Raw genomic sequence first — 13543 nt, 5'->3', positions numbered from 1 at the left:
CTTAAGGAGACATACACTATTTAATTTTCATGGAGCAGGGGGAGGAAAAGGCAGTGTCCTGAATGTAGAATGATGTTGAAAATGATGCTCAGTCTTCAAGAAAATGGGTTCTCACATCTAAATGATTTTCAGAGGCACACAAGAAAAAGCTGGGGTATTTCACCTGACAGAAAAGAAAGCCAATTGTTTTTATTTGAGAAACAGGTTATGAAATGAGATATGAGAAAGATTTGTTAAAAAATTTTTAAAACAAAAAGTGCATCAAAACAAAGACTGAAACTCCAGGATTTCAGCATGTATTTATGGGGTACAAACATTGAAGTGCAGAGGGTTCACAGTTGTATTGACTACAGGCACAGGGAGTACAACAGTCAAAGCCAGAGCTGAAGGCTTAGAGAGCTGAAACAGTAGTACCTGTAGGGTCAGGGACAAAAAGAATACCCAGCCTGATCTACCACCTAAGCCAGATTTTTCAGGTCCTGCCACTTGAGGTCTTGTTTGAATTAGACCATCTCTTGCTAATGCAGCTGTCCTTCAGTCTGTAGCTTTAGTAACTTTACCAAGGCCTAAGCTTGAATTATTTCTTTGATGTCAGGAGAATTAATTACATTATGAATTTACCAAGCTTCTAATTAGTGAATCTTGTACATTTTCTCTTAGAGCTTGACATGACCTATTAGCCAGTTTCTGTTCCCCTTTCTAACTAATTTAGCTTAATGAAGTTATCCTATGAGAGAATCTAAAGCTACACAGCAGCCCTATGAAATGTTGAATGGAGTTCAGAGATCCTTAAGAACACAGAAGTCAAAATAACATTACTTTAAGTACAAAGCTCATTTGCAAAGCAGACAGTAATCCTTTCCCTATTCTCTAACAGCACCAGAGGAAGCAGAAGTCAGTTCCACACCAGTTTGGTGTTTTTCACCCTACCACAAATTCACAGCTGATGGAATACCAGAGAAGTGAAACACTGCCTTGTCTCAGCCTCAGCTGTCACAAGCAGGTGATACAAAAAATGCTTAGAGCACTGTCCTGTGCAGCACACTGCTGCCCCACTGCTATCGGCTTCATGAACAGTAATGAAGATGGCAGAAGAATCTCAAATAGTCAAATTCATTTGGCTGAGACTTTAAGAGAAGTACTTTCTGACAAGTACTTTCTACCAATACACAATGGGTCTTCGTCACATTAAAGTGTCCTCTTTTTTTCCCTGAAAGTTTATATTACATTGCACGTATCAGAAATAATACCCTGTTCAGTGGCAGTTTTGGGAGCTATCCAGAGGATGGAACCTCTGAGACCATTGCTGCAGTCACAGAAGAGATGTACAGATCACACCCACATGGCCTGGGGCAAAGGCAGAGCTGTTATTCTCTCCCTCACCCACTGACACCCTTCAGCCAAAAGCAGCTCACAGATGATGCTGCACCAGCCAAGGTCCATAATCACCTCTAAACAGACCTCCCCTTGCAAAACTTAGCAACACTGTGCCGGACAAGTTCTGGGCAGATAATTACCAATCACCCCAAACTACTCTAACACACATCTCACAGTGGCAGCTTCTACATTACCACTTAAGAGTGACTGTGCTAATTAAAACTGCCTTTGCCAAAAGAACAAGGTTCTTTCCAACTGTTTTTGGTCATGTAAAGAAAACAGGATTTACACTGCATGAGGAACCTGTCATGGCCTACCATTGGCACTTCCTTAACAAAAAGGAGCTGCACAAGTTCATTAAATCCATACGAATGGGCCCCTCTGATCATGTCTTAGACACACCAACATGCTACACATTCCACAAAACTTCATCCACTGAATGACCTTGGTGGTCACAGGGAATCACTGACAATTCATTGCATGTGTGTCACTATTTCCCCATTTATTACTTGGGAAATTACATAGAAATTTAAGGTAAGAATCATTTTTACTGGGGGAGAGTGCTTATGAATGCTTATGACCTAGAACTATATCCATACTGTGTTGTATTCTGTGGGGTTTGAGACTGGCAGGCAGTTAGGACTGAAGGAGGTGTTGGACAATGTCTAGAAGAAACGTGCATGGACAGCCCTGACTCCCATCTACAAGATCCAAAAGCAACAGCAGCTTCTTTCACAGGCTAAGGAGAGAGTTACATGCCAGTAATTCTGCACAAAGCATCCACGATGCCAGTGTAATAAAAGAGAAATGCTCAATCACTCCCAAAGAGGTTGCAAGCACTTTTGTCTGGGGGGATGCCAACATTCCAGAATGGCCTCGGGCCACAGCCAGAGCTGGAAACTGCTGCGGCCACCCTGTGGGCCCCCTGTGGCTGCCGAGGGATGTGTGATGCTGCTGAAGTCCAGAGACTCCAGTCAGCTCAAGACATCACTGACCACCAAGGAGTCCTGGAGCAGAAATCCTCCAGCAAGGGACAGATACAAGTAATTAAAATAAAAATCCCGAAAGCAGGAGCACAGCCAGCCACCTGGCATGGTGCGCTGCACTGGGATGCAAAACCATCTCCTAAAGAGCAGAGTGTAACAACTTTTCCTTATAAATAGTATCACTGGCCCATCTGGGGAAGAAAGCAAGAATGTTTGAGTAACATTTTAGGACTGAAAAGCTTTCCTTCAGCACAAATAGACAGCACAACAGTACTTTCCCTGCATTTCTTATAAGGATGTACAGCAATTTACCCAAGGACTCAGCTTGCCTTTCTCACTACACTGGCCATCAGCCATGCTCCACACTAAGTTCTCCCTCAAAAATGGGAGAATTTTTCCATGCCAAATGCAACCAAAGACCTCACAGAAACTACTGCTTCCATTTTCAGCACCTAAGTAATGAAAAGCATGGAAAGCCAGGAGAGACCACTGTTGCTACAGGAATTTTGCTGTTCCTTCAAACTGCACTTTCTTTACATCCAAGCTACATCTCCAACCAGATCAGAAAGCAAAACACAATTGCCCATGAAATATCATGAAGCTTAGCAAAAAATCCATGGCTTGAGATCAAAATACCTCAAACCCAACTTTAACACAAAATTCCAAATACTCAGAAGTTTTTTAATCCTGCTGTTTAATGCACTAGATATAACAACTTATTTTTTAAAAAAAAGTATGAACACATTAAAAGTAACATCTGTAGTCACTTGCCAGACCAGTCAGGGCTGGATCAAAATTCTCAGCTTGCCTTATGGATTAGATGAATACAAGGTTGCAGTGACTTCAGAAAATTCAGTGCATTTCTCTTTTCATGAACACAAGAAGAACACACACACACACACACACTGGGCTGCCACCTTTAACCCCTTTATAAAAAGAAAAGCAGAATAACTGCACCTGGAGAGTGGGCACGAGACTGACTCTTTTTAGTGCTTCCACAAGACTTGAGTGGTGTTTTATGGCATTTATCCATTCTACCCAAAAAACTGTTGCACATGTGGGGAAACCATGACACACTACGGCAGTAAGACTGGGCAAGCAGCAATATTTGCATGAAGTAGAGATTTACTGCTATGATAACACTGGAACCTAAAGCCAGGTCACACACAAGAGGGAAACACATCAGGAAACAGTTCTTTGAAAACAGAGACCAGAGAGAGAGAGAGAGAGAGAACCTGGCTGCAGGTAAACATAAAACCCTAAAATAAAGGCCTGTGACTGAATGCATGGAAGCAATGCCATGTTTTCTGGTACAGGTGAAAGTTTTCCAAGAGTTTCTCAAAGGAAATCTCCTCCCCCATCAGAACTCTAGCTCCATAATTGAGAGCAATGCACTTGTAAGTTTATTTGGAAAACAGAAAGCTCAGCATTGCTCAAAACTGAGGCAATACTTTCAGGCCAGCAAAATTCATCTTATATTGTGCCTGTCCATTCAACTAACTATTTTTGCAGCTTTGAAACAAGAAAACTATTAGCAGCTGAAAAACTCTCAACTCAGCATCTGCATGGATAACCTGACAGCTCTTTATGGAGTGGTGGAAGGAGAGTGAAGGTTTTCTACCAAAACTGAAATGATGACCCATTTGCAGGGATGCTGTTTTTAAAAAGAATTTCTTTTCAAGGAGAATTGAAGTTACTGGAATATTCTTATTATCCACCACCAACCCTGACTCTCTCAGTCCGAGCAAGAAGTGAGGGAGATAGGGACAGTTTGTGAAGCTCAGCAGTTAGTGGGTGAGACACTGGGTACAGTCCTGAGGGACCATTTCTTTTGGTAGTGCACGAAGTTTTTCACATGTTGGTGCTCATTCTGGATTGGCTGTTAGCTGGAGTGAGCTCCCCTTGGCTACCTTCCCTCGGAGGAGACTGCAACAAGACCAGAACACATCCTAGTTAGTGATGTGTAAATATTCTGCAGCCTGCTTCCTGAGAGACAAAATAAAGCACAGGTGAAGCACAGCAGGATGGCAGCGGGGGGAGAGCATACCCCCAGGTTCATTAATGATGGTTTTGTATTAACAACTTCTACAGTTCACAAACACTTTTCCTAAAAAAGTCAAACCAGAACTTTTAAGCCACTCTTATTTACTATGTACAAGGTGCTGTTGACCCCAGAAATTGAATCCTATCTGACATTTAGTAATCATGGGGATTAATATACTACAGAAATTAATACATTTTGTGCAGATGACCTGTCTTCCCTAAAGGCATCCTTTCCAAACTGCAATCCAGAAGGAATATTCCTAACAATTAATGCTTTTTTTACTTCCTCTGCTGAAAAAATTACTTCAAACAATCTTTACTGAGAAGGTAAAAGATATGTCTATCAAGGACTGGACCAAAGGAGTTATTCAGAATTAACCCAACCATATAAACTTCAAAGGAGATTCTGAGCTGTACAAACAGATTAATCTACTGGCTAAAAACACTTGTTCCTTATATGTTAAGTATTTACTACTTAAGAATTTGTCCAATCAGGAACATGACAGATTCACTCCCTTCCAGAATCTTCAATTCACCAACTTTCACAGTTTTGCTTAAGTAAATAAACAAAATCTTTATCCTGCCTGTAAGTCTGTGTTTAGCAGGCCCATACCTTGACGTGGATCTGGTTGCGCAGGACTGCGGCGCGCAGGATCATCGCTTTGGCACGGCGCTGAAACTCTTTGCCCATCAGTAAAGACTTCTCAAAAGTTGTGCTGCGCTGATCTACATCTCGAGCATACAGAATCTGTAACCAACACAGAGAGCTGTACGTGGGAGCTGTGCCAGGGTTCCACAGCAGCAGAACAGCTCAGGCATTATGGAGCCTGAGGTCACACACAGCTCCCCCCTACCGAACACACCAGGCCCAAGAGATGAATGCACCTTCCAAGAGTCTCAGGAATGGAAAGTTCAGTCTCTAATCCATGGGTGAAATGCACTCACCTTACTGTGTGAGTCTATTCTGGCATTGATCAGTCCCTCCAAGATCAGCTGAGTGAGCTCATCTTCCAGAGCAGCCACTGTGGTGTTAAAGGCAGTGGCCATCTTGCGCATGTCTGCCGACACATAGGGGCTGAAGTACTAAGAAGAAGAAGAAGGAGAAAATATTCAGTTGCACTCTCCACCCTCTAAGAAACTAGGGGAAAAGCAGCTGCACAGAAATGGCCTATCTCCCTGTTCATCCACCTCTGGGATGACAGGAACAATTACCTGGATAAGGGCACGATTTCGAATTTGGGTATAAAGTGTCCTGACATGAGGTGCAAGGTACATATCTAGCAGCAGGTTGTCCTGCAAAACAATAAACCACATCAGAAGCTGAGAAGCAATCTGGAAAAATATATTATTCCTGTGTTCTGAAACATTTATGCATATATACTTAAACCTTAGGAATATTACACTACAGCAAGACAATACAATAAAACAAGAGTGAATAAAAAAATTAGAAATATGTTTTAAATGTTTATAATTTCTCTCTACGAATAAACTACTCCTAATTTCCATGCACCACATCCAGAGACACAGAAGAGCTGAACATTTAGTATCTACTTTTGACAATCACTGCTTCTCACAAAAGGCTAGGCAAAGGGAACTTTTAGGGTCTGCTCTGCACTGCTCTCCTGCAACTCACCTTCATCTCATCCAGCATCTTCAGGCATGAAGCATACTTAGATTCATAAAACTTGAAGATGATGTCACGAACCTGTGGCTCCAGCTCCAAAAACAATTTGAAGGAGCTACAGATAAAGATGGCAGTGATCAGAGATTGGAACCTGCACTTAAATACCCCATAACCTCATCACTCCAAGGCACAAGGTTAAAAACTCTCACTATCATTCAGAGATTCCAAGAATTTACCCTCTAACAGACCAGACAGCCCATTTTCACCAGGGCTGGGAGCCTGGAACACAGAGAGACAGAGCACAGCATAAGAGCTGTGATGAAGGAAGACAAAAGACAAACCAAGTAGTAGAAGTGTTTGTCCACACAAAATAAAAATCATGGATGGGAATAGATCAAAATCAGGATACACCACCAGCAAACAAATGCCATACTATAGTCCGTGGTGGCCAGCTCTGTGTCCCACTTCAAAGCACAGCCTTCATTAAGTACAGCACACCACAGAGAAGTCAAGCATGCCAGTTTCTCAGAGAAACAAGCTATTGTGAATGTGGTCAATCTTAGGGATGTACACTTTAACTCAGCACACTCCCAGTTCACCATCACAGATTTTTAAACCTTGGGATCTCACCCTACATATCAGCCCATAAAAAAGGGTAACAACCCCTTTTCCACAGCAATTTAAGATTACTGCTTCTGTACCTCTAGCTGACACGAACCCAGTGCCATTGCAATTCAATCTATGACACTCAATATCCACTTTCTTCCAAAGACCGTAACTCTCTTCACCTTCTGTATGCCATAGTTATATTACACTCCAAGGTGTACTAATAATTAGTAAATTGTTTTAACAATTAACATACACCAGAACAAGGGGCAACATGAAGGTAAGTTATCCTAACAGCTGCCTTTGACAGAGGACTGTCCCTCGATTGAATGTCTGGTATGAAGCACTGATGCAGACAGACAACTGGGCTATGCAGATGCTGGATTTAACCTGGGTGGGAAACTTACACTAAGAAAATTTCAGCTGTGATTAACCACTGTGTTTTAGACAGTGAAACAGCACTTAATGCTGAAGCCAAATTAAGGCTCAGTGATTCTTTCTCTCCTGTATGAGAAATATTCCTGCCAGAATCCACTCTCAACCAAAGTCCCATGTTCCAAAAGATGCCTAGTACATACAAACATCACTCAAGGCATCACTCACCTACTGGAGATAACATTTCGTTGCAGTTCCTGACGGTCAAATGTAGCAAGGGCACAGAGCCCTCCATACACAGCCACATTGCTGGGAGATAACAGCTACAGAGACAGGGAGACACAGAGAGCAAGCTGTCACTGACTATCAACATGGCTTAAGGGTTGCATTGAGTCTTCTACCCCAGGCCTTTCTTTCAAGCAGTGACAAGATTAGTCCTTAGCAAATGCAGTGGAACACTCAGCTTGCTCTCACCCACTGTGTGGGATGACAGGGCCAGAGCAGTAATACTGTTACGAGAGCAGGCATCAATTTTGGGAGGTTTTGGTTGATTGAGCAACACAGAATTATAAATCTCTCAGGTAACTCTTATGAGACCTAGAATAGAACATTTAGAGAAGCCAAGAACAGAGACTTAAAAAAACCAAAAACAAACCAACCAACCAGCACAGTTCACAGCACCACCAAACTATACAGGAATGCTGCAAGAATAACTACAATATCTGAATTTTACAACCTAATACTTAGAAGAACTGCATCCCCTCCAAGACCTGCACGCAGCTCCCTCTTGGTCCTCACCTCAGGGAAATCACAGTGATCAAATGATGCCAACAAGAAGCACTTTGCTGCCTGTTTGTACTTCCGAGCAGCTAGTTCGGCCAAGCCTAGGAACCAGAAAAAGTTAGTCCTTTTTTTATGACAATATACAAACTAGAGAAAATTGAAAAATCTAGGGAGTAGGAAAGGCCCCCACATCGTTGCTAGTGCCTTCACTAGTGAAGTAAAACAAGATCCTCAGACTGTATCAAGCATCCTTTGAACTACATTGACTCACACAGGTATCCTCTCTGAAGAAACTCAGGGAGATGAAAGAGATGGCAAAAACCAGCAGTTCTATCTCACCAGCTTCATTAAATTTTGCATGTCTGGTATGGAAATACAAAGTCTGTCAAATATGAGAGGAAAAATAGAGCCCTATGGACAGCTAACAAGTAGAAAGACAGGCAAACCATACAGGAAGCTGAAGGACTCACTCACCTGCTGCACATTTCAGTTTGGTGAGAATTGCTTGTGTCTGGCTATCTCTTTCTCCTCTTTGCTAAAGCATAAAACAAAGCAGTAGTGAGCAAGCAGTATGAAAGCTATTTAGCTTACAACTGTCCCCAGGATATTTCGCCCTGATAATTAACTTGCCAATCTCAATGGCAAGATAACTTCATCTTATTTGTCTTGGGAAATACGGCAAAACTGAGGACGGTTCTGTTTTTACCATAAGTCAGGTTTTGTACACATATATCACGAGAGAAGTCATAAAGGGGGAAAGGAAAAAATCATTTTACAAATTTGGAAACAGAAAACAAAGGGAAAATCTATGCAAGTCAAAGAGCAGGAGCTTACTTCTGCAATTTCTGGTGTAGACTCAGCCTTGCTTACATAGCTCAGAACATGAGACCAATTCTGGAGGTAGACACTGACCTGTAGAGAGCCAGAAACAGAGTGGGGCAGGCATGGACAAATGGCACTCCTCAGATAAGCCGCATCATTGCGGACACAAGAGCCAAGTATGGGGGCAACTTCACAGCAGGTGTCAAAAAGACGCCCCGCAGGTACCTCAGCCTGCAAATTCTCCTACCTTGATAACATTGAGACACATGTTGATGACATGTTTAGCACTGGTGCAGTAATCACGGGCTCGCGAGTAACACTTGAGAGCATTGCTGAGGTCTCCACAGTCCAGATAATGATCACCTAAATCATCGTGGCCTCTCCTGGAGGACAGGAATTAAAACATCAATGAACTGCATGCTCACAAAGGGACAAAGGCAGTTTGTTCCAAACAAGTAACTCAACACACTGACCTAAGGACACGTCCCATGTTAAGTGCATGGAGGAACAAAATGCTCTTCCTTGCTCCAGCAGAGCCTTTTGCATCTCACCTGATACTCTCCTTGATGGAGTTCCCTTTGTAATTTTTCAGATCTGTATCGAGTTTCTCCAGTTTAAGAAGAGCTTTTTTGCGTGTAGCTTCAACCCAAGCTGTGTCAAGAGGAGGGGGTTCAATTCCACTATCAGGGACAGCATCAGGTGTATTTTGCAGTTCTCTGAAAGAAAAGTATTTGAATGAGGCTATTAGGCTGAACACGTTTCAAAACAGAAGTCTGCTAAGCGCCTGGCAATGTTACCTTAACAAACAGTACTTCATACACAAAATTGGCCAAAGACAAAATAAGGGTAGTGGGGAAAAAGAAACATATTGCTTAAAATGTCCAGTGCAAACAGTAACACAAGCATCACAGATGTTTACAAATACTTCACAAAATTATGCTAATGATCTTAGGATGAACATACTGCCACACACATGGTAAAGACGACCCATGCAAAACAGACAAGAAATCATGAAATAAGCATAGCAACAAAAATAATGCAAAGATGGGAAGCGTGGATGGATAAGTGAGATATCAAAGGTTATCCTTAACAGCTGACCTATTTTTAGAGCGGGGTGGGGGGAGAAAGGAAACAACAAACCAAAACAAGGCAAAGAGTTAGATTAGGTATTAACTTGTGAAAACAAAAGCATCTAGAACAAGTCTCCATAATCTAACTCAGGAAAAACAAGTATGTTCATTAGTATTTGAGGCAGTTGCAAGGACTAAACTCACCTCAATATCTACCTGCAGCTTTTTAAAGCACAAAGATTTCAGAATGAAATAATGCCTTCTGTGCTCTACCTTTTAAAAAAGCATGAACACACGCTGCTATTAAATTCTAAGGGCAAAGACAATTTGTGTAAGGTACATGCTGGTATTACATGCAAAGTCCTCCACTGCAGCACATCACTCTTAACTCTGTCAGGAAAGCTCCCCAGGTTCCCATGGGCTCTTAGTACCTCGTGGCCTCGGACAGCTTTCTGTGGATTTCTTCGTACACATCAACATTAAAAGTCCTCTGGACAAATGACAGAGCCATCTTGAGAGCTTCCACGCGCAGCTGCGGGCAGTGGTCAGCAATGAACTGCAGCCGCTCGATCCGCATCAGCCCGCTGTAGCTGGACGCATACTGCTCCAAATCCTGCCAACAAAACCTGGCCTCAGGAGGTGGAAACGGACACACCACAGCAGGCCACCATGCTGTGACCTGCACAGCTTTTCCTGCACACCTCACCCCCTCAAGGAGGGCAAAACAACTCAAAAAGCTGTAAGATCAGTCCATGTCCGCTTTCTTCAAATATGAGTAATTTCCTCAGAAATATGCTCTACATTACAATTTACCTTTTTAACATTTCAGTTGTGATGCTTTTGTGGTTAAGACTAACCAGCTTTAACATTTTTCAGAGGGGTTTTTTTACAAAATTCTTAAAGGAAGAGACCATACACAAGAAATGCACCCACAGCCCTCAGCAGCACGTACCAGCGTGGGGTTCTCCACCACATAGTTGATATCAGGTGAATTTTGCTGATCTTCTTGTGGATCTACGTCAATCTGCATGGGCTCCACTGCACCCTGAAACAGCAAAACGAGGTCAAAAGCAGCTTATTACATTTGAGCAGGAAATAATTATGTTATTCAATCCATTAATGACTTGCTTAAGTATGTGTTAAATTTTAAAAATGAAAAAGCACTGCTTACTCTTTTGATATGCTTAGGATTTTTCTCTAGCAACACCACCAGTCAGCATGATGGCTAATGCAAGCAGCAGCACAGCTTAGCATTCACCAGAGCAGTTTATTTGGGTTGGTAAATTACCAAATTGAAAATCAAATGGAAAAAATGAAGGGGTCAATAAATCTGATTCTACAAAGTATCTGAGGTATGCATATGCATTCCATTTCTCTTCTCTGAGCAAGAGCAGGTGTTTTCACTCAGATTAAGAAGTTCCAAAAGGTAAAATGTACCCAAAAACTCACGACAACCTTTCAAAATTGCTTTAATGCTTAGAAATAATATTTTGGGGGGGGGGGAAGGCAAAAACTGTTGCACTTCTTAGAAGTATTAAAAACCATAAAAAACAGAATGCAGAATGACAATTTCAGAGTTTCCAACATAGCAAGGAACAATTTGTCTGCACTGCAGGGATCTGCCATTAGTCAAACCATCTTACTATAGTTTTCGAGTTCAATTGCTCAGACAGAGCCTCTTTTGGAGAAACAACAGAATTTTATTCTCCCAGTACACCCTGCACTGGTTTGAGCCACAAGGACTCACACCAATGCAGTGACTTCAGCACAGCTGCATTGCTACAGCCCCAGGCAAGACCAGCTTGCAACCCCATTCCACAAACTAATGGGTCTGCTGGCACAAAATTCTCTGTCTCCTCCTAGTCAAAGTGTGCTGAACAGTCCTCCTAGGAATTACTGTGAGAAAATAAAGTGAGGAAAACTTAGCAAACTGTCTTCTTATAAAATGTGCACATATTAGATAAGCTTGATTTGGTGGAAATTGCAAAAGTGGATCTCACAAAAGGCAGGCATGCCAACACCTTGCCCCCATACACATCTGATTATTTCCATATTTTTACTGATTTTACTGTCTGTTAAGAAATCAAAGATTGAGGGGTTTTTTGGACTGGGTTGATTGGTTGGTTGGGTTTTTTTGTGAGAAAGAACAGGGCAGATCCAGATTTCCTATCTCTAAAAACTACACTCACCCACAGTCTGAAGGTCTTAATTCTTTCACAAACTGATATATATCAAATACATATCTCACCACTTAAATCTCCCAAATTCTCAAGTAAAAGCAAGTGAAGCACAATAACATTTGTTTCCTAGTTTACTAACCTTTCCATGAAGGAAAGGGAGGGAGGGAGGGCACAGAGGAAATTTTGATTGTCTAGATCACCCCTCAGGCAAACTGTGCATAAAAACAACTAATTCACCATACGCTGAGACCATTACTTTTCCCACTTTCATCTACCTTTTGTCTTTTCTTATATCACAAACACTAAATGCTAAGGTTAGTTTGTTTAGGCTGTGTATGCCTGCCATAGTAAAAACACAATTACAGACTCCTTAGAAAACAGCATTACAAAGGTAACTGTAATTCCAGCTGGAACAGAACAACGTGTGTCCTGCTACGCTGGAGTCTGCACTCTGCATTTCTCACTTAACTCCCACAAGTGGGAAAAACACAAGTGGGCTGAAAGCCCCAGTAGGACAAGCAAACTCAAACATTTTCAAGCTCTTTATATTGAAAGGAAGATGCAAGGTTGACTTAAAAACTACTCACAGAGCAAATAATAAACAAACACTCCCCAAGATTTCCTGAGCCCCGCTGGGTGCTCTGTTGAGGGTACCTCACACAAGCAGATATCCTGGTGCCTGAGCTGACGTCTCCTGCTGTACTCGGCAGGACCAGGCGTGCTCTGTTGCTGGACGGGGTGCAGTACAGATCTGTCACTAACGAAGGGGCTGAGTTGGACGCTGAACTGTCCCTCGTCCTCTCCTCACTGCCCAAAGCCCCGTGCCCTGACACAGATATGCTACTGCTAAAACTCGCCAAGGACAGCCTTCGCAGGTACCTCGTGTCACCGACCCACCCGGCGCTCCCTGCACTAGAGACTCGCGGTTCCCCCTCTCTGGGGATCTCACCGTGCCCGCCGCCACCGCTGCAGCCCTGCCCGCGGCGCGCACAACGCGGCACCAAACACGGGGCCACCGCAGCGGCGGGGACGCCACGGGTGCCGGAGGATGCTCGGCGGAGCACTGCTCCTCGCCAACGGCGGCGGAAGCGACACAGACCCGAGGGAAGGGCGAGCGAGGGCCCAAGGCCGGCCGACAGCTGCTCCCTTCCCGTGCAGCCTAAGGAGAAGGCCGCACGGCGCCCCCGGAGGCCGCGGTCGAACAGGGGTCTCAGAGCCCGCGCGGGAGGGACGCGGAGAGCGGCGGAGCGCGGCGCGGCCCGAGGCCCAGGCCGGCGGGCCGCAGCTGCCCCGTACCTGCAGGTTAAAGACCTGGACGGGCAGCGGCATCCTCCCCTCACGCCGCCGCTTCCGGCCGCCCGCCCCTCCCGCCCCGCTTCCGTTTCCGGGCCGCGCGTCGCGGCGAGGCCGCGGCCGGCAGGTGAAACTCTTAAAGGGGCCGCGGCCCCGCCCGGCCCCGCGGCGGCGGCGGCGGCTCGAAGACCTCCGGGCGCTCCCTCCGCGGGGCCGCCGCCACCTCCCGGAGTGCGGGGCCATGAGGGGGCCGCACCCTGCGGCGGGGGCCCGCGGGGCTGCAGCATGAGCGCTCCTTGCCTGGGGCTGCGCAGGGCCGGGGTCCTGCTGTCCCTGGGCGCCGCCGCCCTCCTGCTGCTGCTGCTGCCGCGGGGGCAGCGCCCC

At 44.3% G+C, this 13543-nt stretch overlaps 2 protein-coding genes across 5 annotated transcripts in view; one reads left to right on the top strand and one right to left on the bottom strand.

Moving 5' to 3' along the window:
• Positions 1-3753: 3753 nt before the first annotated feature.
• GPS1 (G protein pathway suppressor 1) lies at positions 3754-13231 on the bottom strand. 4 transcript variants are annotated; one of them, XM_041465975.1, is made up of 15 exons: positions 13163-13231; positions 12521-12623; positions 10639-10731; positions 10118-10299; positions 9168-9332; positions 8864-8999; positions 8629-8706; positions 8269-8329; positions 7810-7895; positions 7240-7334; positions 6040-6145; positions 5619-5699; positions 5352-5489; positions 5020-5154; positions 3754-4289 (listed from the first exon to the last, which is right to left on the bottom strand). In XM_041465975.1, exons 3-15 carry the CDS (start codon positions 10714-10716, stop codon positions 4215-4217), a joined length of 1416 nt encoding a protein of 471 aa, XP_041321909.1. In that variant the 5' UTR covers positions 10717-10731; positions 12521-12623; positions 13163-13231; the 3' UTR covers positions 3754-4214. The 4 variants fall into 4 exon arrangements, with proteins under 4 accessions (XP_041321909.1, XP_041321910.1, XP_041321911.1 ...); XM_041465976.1 differs by lacking the exon at positions 12521-12623 and having other exon boundaries at positions 13163-13230; XM_041465977.1 differs by lacking the exons at positions 12521-12623; positions 13163-13231 and adding an exon at positions 12816-12963.
• Positions 13232-13308: 77 nt separating this feature from the next.
• Positions 13309-13543, top strand: part of RFNG (RFNG O-fucosylpeptide 3-beta-N-acetylglucosaminyltransferase) — an 8056-nt gene continuing 7821 nt past the window's right edge. Inside the window, 1 exon segment of the mRNA XM_041466007.1 lies at positions 13309-13542. Coding sequence (XP_041321941.1) covers positions 13445-13542 — 98 coding nt within the window. The 5' untranslated portion in view covers positions 13309-13444.

The sequence above is a fragment of the Pyrgilauda ruficollis genome, unplaced genomic scaffold, assembly GCF_017590135.1.
Source record: "Pyrgilauda ruficollis isolate IOZ18807 unplaced genomic scaffold, ASM1759013v1 scaffold196, whole genome shotgun sequence".
NCBI lineage: Eukaryota > Metazoa > Chordata > Aves > Passeriformes > Passeridae > Pyrgilauda > Pyrgilauda ruficollis.
Note: the sequence above shows the minus strand (reverse complement) of the source record. Positions and strands in the feature narration are given on the sequence as shown.

Bases quoted from the DNA above. Each gene is read 5' to 3' on its own strand.
- GPS1 (XM_041465976.1), bottom strand. From the start codon at position 13,195: ATGCCGCTGCCCGTCCAGGTCTTTAACCTGCAG. The intron at 7,896-8,268 runs GTGAGTGAGTCC...TCTGGTTCCTAG, and splicing joins CAAACTGAAATGTGCAGCAG to GCTTGGCCGAACTAGCTGCT. The intron at 4,290-5,019 runs GTATGGGCCTGC...GTCTTGTTGCAG, and splicing joins GCAACCAGATCCACGTCAAG to TCTCCTCCGAGGGAAGGTAG.